Source organism: Pygocentrus nattereri, chromosome 15, assembly GCF_015220715.1.
Source record: "Pygocentrus nattereri isolate fPygNat1 chromosome 15, fPygNat1.pri, whole genome shotgun sequence".
NCBI lineage: Eukaryota > Metazoa > Chordata > Actinopteri > Characiformes > Serrasalmidae > Pygocentrus > Pygocentrus nattereri.
Genome location: NC_051225.1, coordinates 7,246,353 through 7,266,672, shown reverse-complemented (window position 1 = coordinate 7,266,672; position 20,320 = coordinate 7,246,353). Strand labels below are relative to the sequence as shown.

The following is a 20,320-nucleotide window of genomic DNA, read 5'->3' as shown; positions in this document are numbered from 1 at the left end:
GCCAAATTTTTGATTAAAGCAGCTTTATCTTGCAATTAATTTGAAATAGCAATAATTATCCTAATTGCTCCACCGGCCATTAGGATCCCACTCAGCTCCTGAGGATATGAGATTATTCAGCACAATCAGAGCAAGGCTCCTCATTAGTCACTGAAAATTTAATTAACATTTCATCACTCTTCCGAAGAGCATCTCAGTCTCTTTTGCAGCGAAGAAAGATATTAAGTGGGTTCACTAACTGCCAGCGGTTCAGAAGAGGAAAGTCAAATTAAATGTAACTCTGAGTTCTTTGGCTCTGGAAAGAAGCTTGCAGATGTATATCAGTTTGGTCTTTTCACTGGGCGCTATGGCATTAGTTTGCTAAGCATTAGTCTGTTAACACCTTTGACTGATGCATTGTTCATTAGCCATTGATAAAGCATAAGAGGAACTCTCAGAGCAGGTCTTGAAGGGGCTGCTCCGTCTCCAGTGTAACTTCATCTACCGGTCCTTAGCAAGAAGTTCCAGTAGCTTATTAGTGCTAACAAGTTAGCCAGAAGCTTCTAATGCTGGACTCTGAAGGTGCAGCTCCATACAGAAGCAATTAGCCTTGATGCAGCCGTCTGATAAATATACAATTAATGGTCTGTTTTTATTTAGATGACAAGATATTGACACGTGGGCTTTCACAGTGTGTGATAAGATAGACTTTTATTATCCCACTGGGGGAAATTTGCATTGTTACAGCAGAATACACAATAAGCAGATAAAGAGCAGTAAGTAGACAAAGATGTGCCTCATACAAAATACAAAATATAAGACATACTATAGAAATAAATAAATAAATGTGTAAAAAAAATGTTATCATGACTAGTGTGAGCAAGTAACCTGTGGTTTACACGTAGACTATGAGCTACAGCTGGACTTGTTTTTCTGTTCTGGTGAGATGAATTTGTGAGCAGATGGGTAGATGGGGTGGAAGAATGGATAGATGAATGGAAGGGTAGATGAATGGATAGATGGGCAGAAGCATAGATGATAGCATAGGTGGATGGGAGGGATGAATGGACAGAAGGATTAGTGGATGGATAGATGGGCGGCTAAATGAATGGGTGCATAGATTTTTGGATCGATGGATAGACAGAAGAATTAGTGGATGGATAGATGGGTGGCTAAATGAATGGGTACATAGATTTTTGGGCGGATGGATAGATCAGTTGGTGGTTAGACAGATTGATGGGTAGATAAATGGATGGATGGATAGATGTGTATACGAAAGGGCAGATGGATGTGCGGGCAGATGGGCAGACGAATGGATGGATGCATACATATATGAATGGATGGGAAGATGGGTGGACGAAATGACAAGTGGTTGGATGGGTGGATTAGTGAATGCACGGGTGCATAGGTTTGAAGATAGATGAATAGATGGGTAAATGGATGAATGGATGGATAGAGAGATGGATAGATGGATAGTTAGATGGATTGGTAGATGGGTAGATTGGTGGGCAGGTAGATGCATGGACGGATAGTTGGATGGATGGATGGATGGAAAGCATAGGCAGATGGATAAAAGAATATATAAATGGCTAAACAGACAGAGGTAGTGAAATATGAGATGTGAAGTAAAGCATGTTAAACAGAACGCAGTAGAATTATGGCTGAACTCTTAAAGCTCTTTATGGTATAATTGTAGATACAGTTTTGGGAGAAGAGATTCTGTGTGAATGGTCGCTTTGCCATTTATTGTCTGTGCAGTTTGTAAGATTTTGTGGAGACTTTGCTAAGTGAATTATTGTAGATGTGCCATTCTGTAGCCTAGCAAGGACTTGTTTGTTCATAGCACGTCCATTGTGTCTCATCCCCCATGACTGGCTGCTGTAAGGGTTGAGTTCTCTCTAAGAGAAAGCAGTGCGTCCTCTCACTGCCCTTTGCTGGTCCAGCAGGACTGAACCCCCCCCACCAGAGCACTTCGCTGTCATATCTCTCTCTCTGCTGCAAGTTAGGAGCTTGAGGGTAAAGATTGAGGGAAATCTGTCCTTGTGAAGGTGTGTAAATGTTCGTTCCTGTGTCACCCAAATTTAAATGTTCTTGCATTAAGACCACATTATTCACACGCCTTTCAAGCAGACACGTACACGCAAGACCTGCTCTTCAGTATCTAATGCGGTTAGTGTTCTTAGTACTAATATATGTTGGCAACTCCAACAGCTGTCTTTTCTCTCGGCGGTGTAGAGTATCACAGGTGTTTTGTTGTTTGTTTGTTCTCTCTTGCTCTCTCTGCTTCCTTTGTTTGTTGCTTGTGTCTCTGGAGTTTTCTGCAGTGCTGTCTGTCATGGTAGTAATGTCTTTGCCTTCGTGTGTGCATGCGTGTGTGTGGTAGAAAACAGGACAGCGGACTGCGCCTCCTCCGATGCGCCTCCCTCCACCATACAGACCTCCCAGCGTAATGCAGGAGGAGGAGGAAGACCCCGAACAGGCCACAGGTCAGTGCTTTTCTGTCATTTTTGCTAGTTTATTTTGACACCTGGACCTGCAGCGTCCAATGCCCTCACGTCTTTATAGACTTATTTAAAGAATAAAACTCAACTGTCTTGGAAATTTCATATCACGTTTACCCATCAAGCCGTGCTCTAGGTTAGGTACCCCAACTCCCCGCCTTTGTACTTGGTACAGAAAAGGTTTGATGCTGCTTCCTCTCTTCATTTCTACTCAAGTTTGTATTTATTTGATGTCATATTCCTTTTCTTTTTAAATAAATGCACATGCCTGTAGGAGAGGGCAATCTGATGGTATGTTGTTGTTATCATGGTATATTACATCACTATAGGCTTTTCTCTGTGCATTGCAGGTGTCAGCACTACTAATAACACTATTAATAAAATAGATAGTTCTGGTGTTAAAGTCCGAGTGGCCACATTTGTAGCCATGAAATACTCGATATACGCAAACTCGTCCCCTTGGAGTTATAAGGTTCTATCTGACATTTTTGTCAAAATTGAGTTATTGTCATATTCTTAATATTTTATTTGAGGTGTTTATTGGCGTTGTATACACTTTTGCACTCTTTATCCAGGAAAAAAAAAGGTTCGGTCTTCAAAGTCAAACTCTAATGTAGTTCTATAAGGTTCTATCTGTGAACCAATCAGCACTCTGAGTACTCACAAGAGGTCAAATCAGGTTCTGCTTCTTTGTCATGTCTCATTCATGCTCAGTGACTGCAAGAGAGGTTTTTAAACTTTATGAACCATAAAAACATGTAACTGAAACTCTGCCTGTCTTCCTGCAGTTCTTTAACTGCCTCACATTTTATAAATATTAAGCCTTAACGGTAATTAAGTCTTAAACGTTTAAATTTATGGGGCCTTAATCACAGCATAAACATTCATTTAATCCATCTTGTCTTTTTCTTTCTTTCTCCCAAAATAAGACATTTTGGTCCATTAGAGTCACATTTCTGATATCAAACAAAATCTGGTACTGCCTTTAGACTGGCCTGCTACACTTACTTGCTGGAACAGTATATTACAGTAGTTGGTTGCTGTCTAACCTAAAGGAAACTAATTTTAGGTTTCTACCTTAGTTGACCTCTACACTGGACAAAATACTTATCGCTGACCGTTTTTTTGAATAAGAAAAAGTAGATTTTGTCTTAAAACAAGAAATATGTCAGAAAGAAATATATAAACAAGTGTCATAAAATGTTATAGAAAGCAATACATTTAGTTCTCATACGTTTAGACACAAGTAAACTGTTTGAGCTCCTTTAAAATCATAGCTTCTTTTCATGTTTTGCCAGATAAAATCTTAACTCCAAAGGAAAAAGTGAGTTCTTAGGATTAGAAGGTTCTATCTGCATTTGACCTGTTCCAAAAAACGCATTTATAAATTTGTCAGGATTTCAAGATTGTATGTTTAGAATAAATTTAGGGTGTCTCTTATTTTTGCATATGAAAGAAACATGTTCCACATAGATGTTTTGCTATTTGTAAAGCAAACTCTTTGAAGTGTCGGATCTCAAAACTGCTCAGAACACCGATAGAACCTTATCATTCCAAGGGGATCGTGCTAATGTGAATGCATTAGTAACCTTTGACTGACAACGCTAATTACTTACCTTGTACTATAATTTTTCAGCATTTTGTTAACATTTGGCACTGCTGTTTTGCTGGTGCATTGTGTTTATTACCAACCTGTTAGCAAACCTCAGAAGATTTAAATATTTAGATCCATATTGTGCTCTGTAAAGAAGGTATCACAGTATGTTAACCCATCCCTACACGCCTGTCCATTTTAAAGCCGTCTTCCCTTGATCATAGTATGGTCACTCATCCCAACATGCTTGTCCATTTTAAAGCCATCCTCCCTTGCCCTGTGAGTTAAAAGTCCTTTTTTAAAGGACTGGCTTCCTCTACAGCCGCTCCACTGGGTTTGTTCAAGGCTGTTGGTCCTGAGTCTGTGCTTTGATGCTCATCCAGCAACCTGCTGTTGCTGTGATGCTCACGCTTGCTCTCTTCAGCTGGTGAAATCAGCATGTTGGCCCTGAGGACTGCATTTATTACTACATCCTACCTCTCTGCTATCTGCTTGAGGAGCTCTCCGCCTCAGTCCTCAGGGCTCTCTGTAAATCTGCATGTTTTTCCAAGTTTTTTGGCTGCAAACCTACTTGAGTCATTGCAGGGAGAACTACTCACCTATCTTGGCTGCATTGTGAGGGTGTGAAGATTTAAATATGTAATAGAGTTTGAAGCAGTGAATATAAATTTAAATTGCTCAGACTCCATTTGGCCCATTCCAGGGGTCTCTTGTTTGTCAGCTTTTCACTGTTAATGATCAAAGCTAGGCGTTTGGGTTCATCCTGACGGCGGGGCTTGCATTATGCACAGACCCACACTCGAATGAGACTGCCAGACTGTGATGCAGGAGGCATTTAAAGCGTTGTTTTAGGTGAGGACTTTCATTTATTTGAGCCAAAGCAGTCTGTTTAGTGTACAGTCAGAGCTGTTAAGACTGTTGAATACAAATTATAAAAGATGAATTGAATTGAAATTTTAATTAATTTGTATTGATCTTAACAATATATGTATTGTTTTACCCTTAATATGTATGGATGTATGCTGTGTGCATGGTGCAAGCAATAACATATTAACATGTTCATGCACTCTTTATTTTTGCTGCATCAGAAAATGTAATGTATCAGGACACCACTGTATCTTGTCAAAATGAGCTTTATACACTATATTGCCAAAAGTATTCAGTCACCCATCCAAATCATTGAATTCAGGTGTTCCAATCACTTCCATGGCCAAAGGTGTATGAAAAACCGAGCATCTAGGCCTGCAGACTGCTTCTACAGACATTAGTGAAAGAATGGGTCGCTCTCAGGAGCTCAGTGAATTCCAGAATGGTACCATGATCAGATGCCACCTGCACAACAAGTCCAGTCGTGAAATTTCCCCACTACTAAATATTCCACAGTCAACTGTCAGTGGGATTATAACATAGTGGAAGCCATTGGGAACGACAGCAACTCGGCCACGAAGGCCATGTAAAATGACAGAGCGGGGTCAGCGGATGCTGAGGTTCATAGTGTGCAGAGGTCACCAACTTTCTGCAGAGTTGATCGCTAAACTTCATGTGGCCTTCAGATTAGCTCAAGAACAGCATAGAGAGCTTCATGGAATGAGTGAGCAGTGCAATGCAAACCGTTGAATACAGTGGTGCAAAGCTCCACCACTGGACTCTAGAGCAGTGCAGACATGTTCTCTGTAGTGGCGAGTCTGGGTTTGGCGGTTGCCAGGAGAACTGTACTTTTCTGACTGCATTGTGCCAAGTGTAAAGTTTGGTGGAGGAGGGATTATGGTGTGGGGTTGCTTTTCAGGAGTTGGGCTTGACCTCTTAGTTCCAGTGAAAGGAACTCTTAATGCTTCAGCAGGCCGAGATTTTGGACAATTTCATGCTCCCAACTTTGTGAAAACGGTTTGGGGACGGCCCCTTCCTTTTCCAACATGACCGCACACCAGTGCACAAAGCAGGTCCATAAAGGCATGAATGAGTGAGTTTGGTGTGGAAGAATTTGACAGGCCTGCAGAGAGTCCTGACCTCAACCCGATAGAACACCTTTGGGATGAATTAGAGTGGAGACTGTAAGCTGGGCCTTCTCGTCCAACATCAGTGTCTGACTTCACAAATGCGCTTCTGGAAGAACGGCCAAAAATTCCCATAAACACACTCCTAAACCTTGTGGAGAGCCTTCCCAGAAGTGTTAAAGCTGTTATAGCTGCAAAGGGTGGGCCGACATCACAAACTGTATGGATTAAGAATGGGATGTCACTCGAGTTCATACGTGTGTGAAGGCAGACGAGCGAATACTTTTGTCAGTATAGTGTAATTTGTGTATTGTTACACCTGTAGCTTATTAGAGATTGAAACATGCATCTAGAACTTTTGAGCAGTATCATATTAACTTTTGAGCTACATTACATTGCATTATGTCTGTTGCAGTACTGATGCTGCGGCATCGATCTCCGTTCACTTCAGATCAAGATGTGCTTTTACAGCGGACACAATTGCAAAGCAGCTGACAGTGGCTATACACTTTAAATAAGAAAAGAAATGAGCTTTTGATTGGACTGAAGTCTTTAGATTAACCAATGAAAACTGATAACTACAGTTAGAAGCCTCTTAGTCGGCATGAGATCAATGAAAACCAATGTGGGTTTAATTATGAATATGTATATTATGAAAATATTAATATGTATGAATATGTAAAGAATTAATTACAGTGTGAGGCACGGAACCGGTGTCTAGGATTGAATAGTTTTAATTAGTCACTGCAGCCACCAGTATCATCAAGAGGGGGTGAGCAAGGCATGCAGGTGAGGTTTTTGCACAGCAGGGTAGTGAACGGACGTGCAGAAGGCTTAATGGTGGTCAAACTTGTCCTGAGGGCAGGTGAGCAGGGGCACCCTTTCCAAGCAAACCTGACTGGATGGGTGGTTGTTCAGCTCAGTTAAGAAACACATACAGATGGTTCTGTTTTGAGTGATTGGGCTCAGAATCTGGAGAACAGAGCCACCGGCAGGCTCTAATAGTCCATCCTGGCTATTACAGCATAACCAAAAAGGAGAGCCTAATTAATAGGACTCTGACATGTCACTGCCCCTCCACTCCGTCAACAAACCTGAGAGAGCAGCGGGGCATGGAACTAGATTATACTCATCTAATATATAGGCGTGTGCACGGGCATGAAATTGAAGCTTGAATCTGACCCACTACTTGGAGCCCTGACACGGCCTGGCCCGACCGACACTGCTATATTTGAAACCCGCTCGCAGGCGTTGAGAGAGATAGCTTATCACTGACACGGGTCTACACTTCTTCCACTCCTAAATGTGACAATGAAGGCACAACATAAATGATGTAACAACGTGGTCGTTTCCTCTATGATGTCCTAACAATTCCCATTTAATAGTAATCCTTTTTGGAGTCATTTCTGGCAAACAGCTACTAAGGCTGTTTATTATGCACATAAAAGACTGTACTAGAGAGAGAATGAAAGAGAGAGAAAATGAGAGAGTGCAAAAAAATGACAAGCATACTCCTTTAAATGGACACATCTAGTACATGCAGAAATTGCTGTTTATTTATTGTACTTATATATCACATCATATCGTATGTATTGGGCTTAATGTAAAAAAGTACTTGGTGTGGTGCGACCGGTGTGATGTACTAACACAAACCTGAACTTAGTAAATACATATCTTATAACAAGCCTCATTTATGTATGGCTGGTGTGACAGGCTACAGCATTTGAAATAGTATGAGGATGGTTGACAAATGATAAGTCACCTGATGCAGAATACAGAAATGTATCAGTCTGCATCTGTGCTTTGGTGATTCTGTTGTTTCTTGACAATGAGTTCTCCCAAATTTCTACATGGCCCATTTACTAGTCTGGAATGGTCTATGCAGTGCGCAGTGCTGACCAGGCATTTTAGCTTAACATCTCCCAACCAGCTTCCTGCAAGATCCATTTCTTCTTATCTCGGGGTCTTGTTCACGAGTGATGGTACAAGGGAGCGGGAGATTGACAGGCGGATTGGTGCTGGGTCAGCAGTGATGCGGGCTCTTTACCGGTCTGTTGTGGTAAAGAAAGAGCTGAGCCATAAGGCAAGGCTCTCGATTTACTGGTCGATCTACGTTCCCACCCTCACCTATGGTCATGAGCTTTGGGTAATGACCGAAAGAACGAGATCGCGAATACAAGCGGCTGAAATGAGTTTCCTCCGCAGGGTGGCTGGACTCTCCCTTAGAGATAGGGTGAGAAGTTCGGTCATCCGGGAGGGACTCAAAGTAGAGCCGCTGCTTCTCCACTTCTCCATATCGCCCAGCTGGCCTGGGAGCGCCTCGGAATCCCTCCCAGGGAGCTAGTGGAAGTGGCTGGGGAAAGGGAGGTCTGGGCCTCATTGCTCAGGATGCTGCCCCCGCGACCCGAACCCCGGAGAAGCGGAAGATGATGGATGGATGGATGGATGGACGTTTTAACACCCATGTTTTAATGCTTTGTTGATGTAGGCCATGGCAACAGAAATTGTCAGAAAGCATCAACAAAACCTTTGTACACTATGGCCTTAGGCTGGGATTCAAGCACCCTGCCGTGAACCAATAAGAGTCTTTGGCAGGAGTCCACCTAATACTATCTTCGCCTACCTCTGTAAAAATGATCAATTTGTAAGTTGCTGTGGGTAGCAGCATCTGCCCAATGCCATAAATGTAAATGTAAAAACACATTTGTAGTGTCATGGTAGTTTTCCCTCATGTGCCTCTTGCAACAAAAACTCAAACAGCCTCGTCTTTCCAATGTATATCAGGTGGAGTTTGCTGCCACTTTTCAGCTCTTACAGAGGGAAATGCCTAGAAAAGTCTTCAACCTTTCTGAATGGAAAGAGCTTAAACAGAGAAACATAATCTCTCGAAGTGGTTTCTGATGGGGGGGGGGGGGTGTGAAGAATGAAAATAACGAAACATGAAATTAGACATGGAAAAACGTGAAAAGTCAAATCGTGTTTTTTTTTGTTTTGTTTTTTTTTTTGGAAATTGCATCATTCTGTGAGTTCAAAGAAAATGACAGAAATCAACATCCTCATTCAAGCCAGGATACTCTATAGCTTTAAGAGTATAAATCCAAAATGTCTCCCTCTGAAGTAATTGCCTTAATCTCTTACCTCTTCTGATGGACTTTGGAACGTTCATTGACCATCACTCACAACGAGCTGGGGCTCGGCTGTTTAGTTGCCTTGTAATTTATGGCCATAGGATAGTTAGGGTTCTGGGTGGCAGTAGCATTTTTATGTTCATATTATTATCTCTAAACCTCCTTTTCATACAACTAAAATAAAAAACCGCATTCAAGTCTGTATACTACAAAAAAGTAGTATTGCAGTGAGCAAATTAATAAAGTTTGAATGATTTACCTGAAATACAAATCATTTCTAATCATATTGGAGCAATGATTGCACCCACCATAATTAAAATTGCCTTTGGGTCTATGTAGCCCTGTGTTTCCAAGCCGACTGCCCAACGTGCTGTCGTATAAAAACAAACTTGTTTGTGTTCATGTTTGTCCAAGTAACGTTCTGTGGTGAGTTAACCAAGCATGTTCTGAGTGACAGAGTCTCTGTGAGTGATGAGACGCGCTTGTGCTGATGCTCTGTCTTATCAGTCATCCTTCAGTGCGTTCAGTGGCCCACGGCTGGATGATCAGAGACATTGGAGAGATGGCAGGCAATAGCTGAGCTGAGCTGAAGGTACAGGACCTCATTCTGCTGCACTAGAGCTTTTTCACTGACTGAAGCTCATGGCTAAAAGCCACCGCAGAAGTCTTCAGGAGAGCAACGAACGGTCAGCAGTTTGCTTAATCCTTCCATATAAAGCATGTTGAGGCACTTGGATTAAGATAAGACTTAATATGCTGTGTATATTGAATAAGTCAAATGTGACTTTTCTATAACTTATCACAACTGGATTACAAGGTTAAGGCAGAGAATGGGTCTTGTAGTACCTATAGGATCTCTGTAGTAAAGGGTTTGCTGACTATACATTCCTTTTTCTGTGTGCTTGCTAATCATTAAAGCAATAGATAAGCTCATACTCATACCTGTACCTTGTGACCATGGTCTGGTGATTCTGTTGTTCTTGAAAGTTAATTCTCCCAAATCTCCACATGGCACATTGGCCAGTCTAGAAGGGCACAGTGCTGACCAGACATTTTAGCTTGAAATTTATACAAACTTTGAAATGAGTACATGCCACCATCTCTTGCCATCTGCTGTGAAAGCAGTAGTTCAGAGGAGCAGAGCAGGAGAGCACAGGCCAGCTATTGTTTGTGAATGCTGGGTTAGAGACCTTGGAGGGGCATCATTTGTCTTGGACTCTGACGTCATGTCAAGCCAATGAATTGCAGTCATAAGAGTACTGCAGAGAGATGGCTGATCTTATGTCCGGCTTTACCGTGAGTACAGGCAGGCCTGTAGGCCTCTGTTGTTGCCCTTCTGCATGGTTCATCAGTTCTAGTCCTGGAGTGCCAGTGTCCAGTACAGTTCGGTGCTTTTCTTGCCCAAACAAACCTACTAAATCTGGCAGTTAACACATGAGTTGAACCAGTTCTGTCTGAACCAGAAAATCACCTAATCTTGCTGGACATTGACCATCGAAGACCAGAACTGAAAGACCTTTGGTACTACCTTCAAAGTGAATTTTACATAGCCGTGTCACAGCATTTATCTGTCACAAACATCAGTCGTGATGATGCATGTTTGAGAAATGCTCTTATCTAGAGTACAGATGGCCAAACGTGCTGTGTTGGCCCATAATGCAGTGTCTGTGGTGGGCCAACGATACATAAATAAGAAGGGCGATTTGTTATAAATTAAAATTAGGGTTTTAAAATGTTGTTTTGTAACAGTTTGCTCTTTTCTTACTAAAAGTGTCTAAAAACAGTCTTTGTGAAAAATATGATATAAAATTGTTTTGTCTCTTGTTGGATGAAGTGATGAGAGCTTGGGGCAACTTTCTGGTTGACCGGGTCAACGTTCCACAGGCCCCACTTTGGGCCGCCTTGATTCAGAGCAGTGATCCCAAGCCACCTTCTGGAGATCATCTTTCTTGCTGCGCTTAAACCCAGCCAGCATCTAAAATGATGCCTCCTCCTTACTTAACACTAATGCATCTGGTTCAGCTAATTAAGTACTTATTAAGAAGTTAATTAGCTGAAGCTGGTGTGACAGGTTGTGGCTGGAACTAGACTCTTTAGGAAGGTAGATCTCTAGGACCAGGATTGGTGAGCAATGATTTTGAGCGACTTACAGTGGAGGGCAATGCATCACAGTGGAGGGCAATGCATCACAGTGGAGGGCAATGCATCATGTTAGTCGAGTTCCTGCCTGAACAGGGAATGGTGATTATATGTCTATCACTGTGGGTTGAGGGCAAATGTAGCACCAAGATGTATTGTTTTTTTTTTTGTTTGTTTGTTTTTTTTAAATTATTGACTGTATTGGACCAATAACGATGACTAAAATTCATTAATTTATCTGTGTATTATATATCTTATGCATGTTATGTTCCTTTCTCCTTCTGCCCTGATCATTCATCAGATGCTTTCTCTATTCCCCCCTCATGTTTCCTCCACATATTCTCATTCTCATTCTCATTCTCTCTCTCTCTCTCTCTCTCTCTCTCTCTCTCTCTCTCTCTCTCTCTCTCTCTCTCTCTCTCTCTCTCTCTCTCTCTCTCTCTCTCTCTCTCTCATTCATTGGCATGCTCAAAGTGGCAGTGCCCTGCTGCTTGTTGTTGTGGCACATTTGGGCCCAGTGGTGCTCCAGTGTGATGACGCTTTAAATAATCGTGGTGAATAGCTGATACACGGCTGCTGTCATTTGCCCCAGTGCTTTTATTATTCCCACCACAACCTGTGCTTCTTTTTCTACTTACACACATACAGACTCGATGTGAGTGTTGGCGTAAGTGAAATTGACGCTCGATCTTAGCCCTGCACCTTCGACTCTGAGACCCAGCCTAACGGGTTATTGCAGGTGGTTTTACGTCATTGCTTTGTTACTAAGCTCTTTAGTGGATCAATAGAAAATGTGCTGGGATAAACTGGTATTTTACGCATCTATAATACACTAATAGTATTTCTTAGCAGGGTATTTGTTTAGAATTGCTGATATTACACGGAGAGGAATATCATTTACTCTCCTCTGATCAGCTTAGCCCTGCTCTGCTGAAGTTCCTCTCGTCTCCTGCTGCTAATGCAGAAATGCTTAACAAGTAAGTGGAAAGATCCGCTGTGACCTTTCCACCACCTGGGGCTGAGGTACTGCTGAATGTCATGCCTGGTTTCATTCAGGAGCACATTTAACTGGCTCCTCGAACTCTGGACTCTGTAACGCTACTAAAGAGAAGGAGACAAGCAAGCAAGACAGAAAATGTTATTTCCAATGTTGTATATGAAAATCTGTGTGTGTATATGCGTACACGTCTTGCTATCTGTGTGGGGACTACGATAATAGAACAACATGACATATTTTTGCTCATGTGAGGATGTTTTGTTTTGAGCACATCTTGGTTTCATCATAAATGATTTTTTTTTTTTTTTTTTGTAAAACTAAAAGTGGAGAAAAGAGCCTTTTTGATACTAAGGTTAGGTTTAGGTGTAAGTGTAGTATTACTTTGCTAAGGTAATACAAGGATTACAGTTTTGGAACCTATGGAAGCCCTGTCAGGGAATGTAAGACAGGTGTGGGTGTGTCCAAACATGATTGGCCAATTTATCGTTTTATTTTGGCAGATCTGTATTGCAATATTATGTTAGTAATGTGAGGCAGGTAAATGCATACACACTATATTTGTATGCTGCTGCTACACCAATATCAAAATGGCATGTAAATAGTGAATTATGTTTCACTTTTGATGTAGCACTTTCTTTGATGTTTTGATGTTTCTCTTTCATGTTACTTAAATGGCCAAATGACTTTCTACGGTGCCAGTTTGGCCTATTAAAGGCCAAGTAATGTTTATGTTGCAACACTGGCTCATAGAATGTGCTGGAAATAAACTAATATGTTTAAAATATTCATTTTGCCCACAAAATTGTCCATACGATCCCTTTTGGGCTGTTCTGTGTGAAGCTCTGGCTGTATTCCTGAGAATGTGAATCAGTGGCTGTCTGCAGCAGATTGGAACGGGCTTTTGCCAAAAAGCGGCTAACTACACTCCAATCACTGTCAGTACTCTGCCCTCCCTTACAGCCTGTCTGTCACATTCATTTCCCTCTGCCTCATACTGGCCTGCCGGAGGAAAGCACTTCAATAAACACAAAGCCATCACTGGCCCTTTTGGCTCGCTTTAGTCACAATTTATTCCTAACACATTATTCAGCAACATGTGGATTTGCTACCTGCATGGGGGGATTGTAATAGGATTGTCCCCAGGCTAGTCTTCTGCATAGTCTACAACATGGCATTGTTGGTTGGCTAAAGGCGTATTCGAGCTGGATTAGTTTTTACCAGATGAGGTCTGGTAATGTAAATTGTGGGTGATTTGACTGTCCAATTCTAACTGTGTAATTTCCCCAAGTAGTCCTTGAAATGCAAATAGTCCATCGTCACACAGACCTTGAGCAGGTAATGTTAAATTGAGTAAGTAGTTATTAAATATGGTTACAAAAAACCCAAAACATGATACTGGATGAAGGAGGAGACTCCCCATCTAATTTCAGTGTGGGCTGATCAGGGGAAACTTATTTAGAATATAAATAATCTTAGCATACAGGAAGCAATATATGCCAAATTGTTGTGGATTTCGGATGTTTTGTCTTGAAATGAATAGTAAGCAACTGGGTCTAATCCAGCTCCATTTTAGCTGTTAGCCTTGTCTTCAGGTCACAAAGAAAGGGAAAAAATTGAGGCACTGTTTTCTATTATCAGTTTTTGTTATTACATGTTTGCGATGCCAATAAATAGATCAACATATTTGTTACTTATTATTATTTATATCAATAAAGCTCTGCAGCTTTACTCACCATGGCACAACTTTAAAAGGAATAGGAAAAAGACATAAGTGTGTGGGATGTCATGCTAATTTGCAGCCAGGCCTACTAAGTATGTAAATAAACTTAGTGTTATAAAAGTGAGACGTTCTCAATAACAGATCAAAAACAGATCAAAACACTTGTGCTCTGTGGTTTATTACTTTAGTATATATATCTTCTGTGCTGTCTACCATTTAAGTAATAATAATAAAATTAAATAAAACTTTGCATATGTTTTAATTCTGCTGTTTTAGCAAAAATAAAAAATGAGAAAGCTCTCGATTTCCCAACAAATCATTGCTGACAAATACAAAGCTCCATGCTCTCTGTTAGGGAATCAAAACAGACCAGGTGCTCACAGGTTGAAAAAGGAGGTTTAGGGGAATCGCAAAGAGGGCAGTCATAGCAGTCCAAGGTCAAAACCAGCATAAACAAAGGGACATTGAGGAAAAACAAGAGATCAAAATAATATTAGAAAACAAACCAATAAGGTTAGTTCAAAAACCATGAAACAGGCCATACAACAAAGCCCGAGCTTAAATACTGACTACATAGATATACATACCTAGATGCCGCATTGGGTCCAGCCAGGCACATCAATGGTGCTGCCTTTTTGGGGTGGTCAACATCGCTGCTGGACTGCATTCAGTACCATTACAGAGCAGAAGTTTAAGAAAGATACTGTCCAAAATGATACTATTTCAAGAATGTTGCACTCAGACAGTGAGAGCGGATTATATGACTGAGGGAACGCAGCGATCCTCAGGTTTGTGTGATGTTTGTGTAGGTATGGCCGTGTGATTGTTTTTCTTCTGCTTTTATATTAAGCTTATTTCTTTTAATACACTGTTCAGGAGATCTTTACGTGGTAGTTATTTATTTACAATGATGATGATTCATACTTTGGAGCTAGGTAAGTTATAGCATTTTTTAAGTTGTGTGGATATTCATAATAGATTAACTTTAGCACCGTCTTACATTAACCTGAAGTCAGCTTCTTATTTACCAGCTTCTTGTTTGAATTTTCCCGTTCCACCTTAAACGGTGCTTCGGCCAGCTTCTTGTTCAAATTTTCCTGTTCCACCTTAAATGGTGCAGTTGCAGGTACCAGAAAGTGACTACTGTGTCCGATATAATGCAGATAACTCATCACCTCCCAATTCAAGTGAATTTATTCACAAGCAGATCTTGACCACTCCAACATGGGCACACAGACATATTACCACAGGTAGAGAACAACACACAACGTGGCACCTAGGTATGTACATCTGACTGACTAGCTCATGACTAATGATGATAAACAGGTGTGTGAGTGCAGCGAAGAGGAGTGTAGGAATGAATGTTTATTGGTGGATGGTAAATGGAAGGGGAGTCATATAGTCTTCCAAAGGGGCTCATAGTAGTTGGAGTCTTCTACACAGTCCATGGACTCAACTGATCCTGCAGGAGAAAGAACCAGTCAGATTAAAAGTAAGATGAGCCTTCAGTGGCTGTTGATGGAGATAATAGAGAAGGGATTCGCAGTTGTGGTAATCCCGAGCTGTATTTTATTTAGTGTTTAGTTTGTTGTTTATGTTTTATTGAATTATTTTTGTTTACTTTGTCTTTGCTATTAATTAATAGCACAGCACTTTGTAAAAGGGTGCAAGCTTTCTGCTTATTGAAAAGACCGAAGCTTTCTGGGTACCCATATCGAGTGATTGCTAGCCAGCACATCTGACTGATGCTGTTCTGTTGTTATTTAGGAAAAAAGGAAAAGCCAGAAGCAGCCTTCAAAAACCACTGGGAACCGAAAAAAGAACAGTGTGCCTCATGTTTTCCAGCTTTTACAAAAAGCACTTGTGAAGCTCCATTACTGACGTTGCCCCAGCAACTTAGGGCCAGTGTTCAGCTGTCCAGCTAAGCTGCAGATCGCCCGCAGCAGACTGCTGGTTGTTCTGATTGTAGTGGTGTAGTAAGGGCTTGCTGTACTGTAAGCACCGACTAAGATGGAGACATTTGTTGTACATTTTTCTATTTTTGTGTGTTTAGTGTTTTTCCATCATTATATCTGGTCATTAACCAGATTTTTAATTACTTATCTTATCCATGCAAAAAGCTAATGACACTGACTGCTGCAGAAGGTAGCCTATTTAAGTAATAGGGAGTTTATTAATGAGGGAAGTGCTGAAGTTGTTGAGTTGTTTTAGCACTGTAGCACATGGTGTGAGACTCCAGTCTTGTAGTTCAGCCTTCTGTTTCACACATTCGGCTCATCAGCTAATTAAGGTTATTTGATGTGTTAGAAGAGGGAAATTACTAGTCCCTGCAGGGTTGCAGCCTCCCAGGCCTCTGAGATTCATGACCCTCCTCTAGCATGTTAAATGTCTTGGAAAATCAAATTAAAATCAGTTAGTACTGTGCGAGAGATTTTATTCCAAGTAGTTTTAGACCATTTCTATTGGCCCATCCTTGATGGAAAAAGATCACACATGTAAACAGCTGCTGGTGTTTTTAAGTGATCTAATATTTTTTATTTATTTATTTTTTATTTTGATATGACAGATGACATGTTTATGTAATGATAAAGCATTTGCAGGGGATGTGGGTTCAAACCAGAATTCTCAGTTTCTATTTCTCATCACTAACCAGAAGCATACGGGTGAGTGGAGAAGATCGTTGGCCTTGGCTTTTGCTCCCTTCATTCCTTTGTCTGTCCTCCTTTTGTTTTCTCTCTGACTGGTGATATATGGCTGAGGCTAGTTGGCAGTAAGCCGCTCTCCATCTTTCTTAGACCCGACTTAATTAAGAGCTTTAATGAGGCTGCACCGACAAGAGGCAGACGCCGAGCGCAAGCGGCCAGCGTTATCTCTTTCTGCTACAGCGTGAGAGAAAAACTAGAAGAAAGGGAAGAATGGTCTATTTTTCAGGTGGTGAGGATGCATTGAAGTTGGAGGTGTAAATCGGCATTGCAGGTAGAGGTGTAAATGTCTGACCTCTCAGCATTTTGCTCCTGTTAGGATTCTTCGGGAAACAATTCAGTGCATCACGAGATCTCGGATTTTCCCATGACGCCATTATTTTTGAGAGGTCATTCTGAGATGATGAGCAATTTGTGCTTTGCTCACTGTGATGATTGCCATGTGTTGCTGGCAACGTGTCACGTCATCAGTACACATGCGCTGTAGATCGGCACAAGTTTGGCACCCATCTGCCTGACACAGTGTAGTCACATGCAGTTTTGCAAGACATGTAGCTGTGGGTTTGGTCAAGTCGAGAAGAAGAGGGGTCATACGTCACACATCATACACAACACTGGCTTTGTTTACATGCAATTTTTTCCCAATCTGATTGAATACATTCTGATTATAGATTAAGACTGACTCAGCAATTTGATGAAAATCTCTGTTTACTTGCTCACTCCAAGTAATCCGATCCAAAATTACACGCATGCGTAGAGATCCACTTAGTGTAGATGTTACCATGACAATGAGCATCACGTGAGTCCAGTCAGAGTGAGACGAGCAGCAATGAGCAGTGCTTGTGTTTTTAATTGCTTTAAAATTATGTTAGACTCGGGAAAACGTCCTTCACAACTTTCCGATTGGGAATGTAGTTGGATACAGGCCTTTACACAGCTATTATTCCTCTATTTAACAGACTATTTACAGGGTTACCTGCCTTGTTCAGTTTGATGGCCTCAGTCAGACTAGTCTATTCCAACTGAGATGTATACATTGGTGTGTTCTGTTCTGATTGTGCTGTTGGTTGTATTATTAATGGGTTATCAGGCTGCGTGTAAACTGGTGTTTGACTGTGTTTCAGGAAGGTCAGCAGCAGAGGGCCTGTTTATGTCTTGCATCAACATGCAGTTTCAGTGATTGGATCAAGCCAAATAAACCCTATTGCATGATTAACTACACAGTGTGCAGCAGGTCTTGCCACATCCCCCACCTCTTTCTCTCCCCATTCATCTCTCCCTCACTTTTGTTGCTCCTCCTTCTGTCCCCGACCCCTCTTGTCCTCTTCTTTATCCTTTTCTCTGACCCACTGTTCTGTATCAGCCAGATAAGTGGGCTTCGTTGCACCCTTAGTGATTTGTGGGCCAGTTTAATGGCGTGTTCAGCATTGTGCAGCATTGGCCTTCATCTTGGTGCCCCTGATTCCTTGACAGATTCTGCGCATATTCAAAGCCAAAGGCCTGGACGCAGCTTTTTTTATCTGCAGGGCCTTGGTATCATAAGAATACAAAGCAGTTTAAAAAAGGGGGAATCTTGAGTGATACAGGCACTTGAGAGGCTGGTACATAGAGCGAGTCAATGGATATGAATAAGTAGATACTTTGAATATGCTTTTAGGGTTGTTAACTTAAGTGTATTATTTCTACAAATACTGCCCTTCAGAAAGTGGAAAATAATATCTCTGTTTCTCTTTTTCAGGCTAGAGCAGCTGACTGTTGTATGGCCAGGGATTCCTCAGTAGTAATCAGTGCTTTCATCACAGGAGTTTGGGGGAAAACGTGGAGACGTCCTGTCTTAAAAAGTTACCTCTTGTTTATTCCCTTGTGGTGGAAGTAAGGCTTCTTTTATGGGCAGATATTGGACATTGGGCTGAGTCAGAAGTGTCGGCTACAGTCCAGGAGGGCCACAGCACTGCAGTGTTTTGACATTCTGCCTATTCATCGAACCTGATTCAACTTATCAACTAATTACAAAGACCTTCATGAGTTGAATGTGGTGCGCTGAGCCCTACACGAGCTGGATTAGTTCTACATGGAGAATCCTGTAATTTTAAATGTTTACCAATGGGATCTGTTATTTCATTCAGTATGAATACACGTCGTGCATGTTTTTACACATTTGACAGTTATAACTGTAGAATAAACAGTCGTCTTTTATTGGCTGAAGCTAGAGATCACCCAGTAATAGCTGTCCAGTTTCAGTTCCCCACATGCTAATATGCTCAATAGACAGACGGATCATTAACTTGGAGCATTTTCTCTTTGCTAGTTTGTTTAATTTTGTGGCTGTATTTTACATCATAAGACTACACTGGCTATCATAACAGCTCAGGAAATATCAATAAAAAAATCAGCTGCAGACAGTTTGTCTGTTTACTGTCCAGTACCACCGTTATCTTTCTTTTATAAGATAAAGGGACATTTTTTAATATCTTCATTACTCCCCTGGTAGCTCTGGCCTCACAAAATGGAAATGTGATCAATCATATTGACTTTATTCTATTTATATTTGCATGGATTATTCAATAGATTAATTTCTGATGTAAGTTGCAATGGCTGTGTTTTAGTGTATCTGTTCAATCAATATGCCAAAATACTCCAAATTTCAAAGCGGTATTGGAATCATATCAGTATTGGCAGATATTTCCTTAAAGAAATGATTGCTGTGGACGGATGTTTAGATTTGAAATGGTATTTGATTATATATTTATTATGTTTTGTAGAACTTTTAGGCAACGCTGAGTTATTGTGAAAAAGTAAAATATTTGTTCTAATTGTAACTTATTGTAAACAAATGTTATTTCACTGTAATGCTAATCCAGGTGGATTTAGTCTTAATTTCTACATTTTATAAATGTTTTTGAATCTGCATTGGCGAATATGTACATAAAAAACTGGTCATATCCATTCAATTACGCTAGCGAATCTCTAATCCAGCTCTAGTAGTGCTTTAGAAGAGGGGAAACACTAAACTCTCCAAGACTGTGACCTTCCAGGACCTGAGTTTGGCACCCTTGGGCTGAGGTGTTGGGTGTGTATCTATGAACTTTATGTGGCTTTGACTTGTGACATGTTCAGATAGAGCTGGCATTCATTGAGAAGATCAGAATATCTAATCTTCTCTTAGTGCCATCTTTATTTGGAACATTTCATCACGTCTCACTACTGGCTCTGGTCTCTCGTGAGAGCCTACAGTCTTTCTTGGCAAAATGGGTCAGTTGCATCAGGTCTGTGGTGAGTGAGCGTGTGAGTGAGAGAGTGAGTGAGGTTCTTTCCTCTGGTGAACGAAGGCTTTGGTTGCGTTTTTCTCTCTGTGCTGTATCTTATCGCTGGGTTTTCTGCCTGGCATGACGTAGCTGCAGTGAAAGCGGTGTGAGGTGGGCTGCTGTCTCTCTTGGTACTGAGCTAAGCCACTGTTTCAAATCAGCATTCGTCAGACTTGCTGGCAAACCGTCTCAGCCACGACTCCAGGCTGCGCTAGCCTTTGTTGGAAACGTTCTGAAATGTTTCAGTCTGTGATATTTTGG

At 41.2% G+C, this 20,320-nt stretch overlaps 1 protein-coding gene across 3 annotated transcripts in view; it reads left to right on the top strand.

The window, feature by feature from the left end:
* patj (PATJ crumbs cell polarity complex component) overlaps nt 1-20,320 on the top strand; it is a 207,540-nt gene that overhangs the window by 81,573 nt on the left and 105,647 nt on the right. For all 3 annotated transcript variants that reach the window (XM_037545466.1, XM_037545464.1, XM_037545465.1), the window contains exon 28: nt 2,363-2,465. In XM_037545466.1, the coding sequence (XP_037401363.1) occupies nt 2,363-2,465 (103 nt within the window). The remainder of the gene's footprint in view (nt 1-2,362; nt 2,466-20,320) is intronic.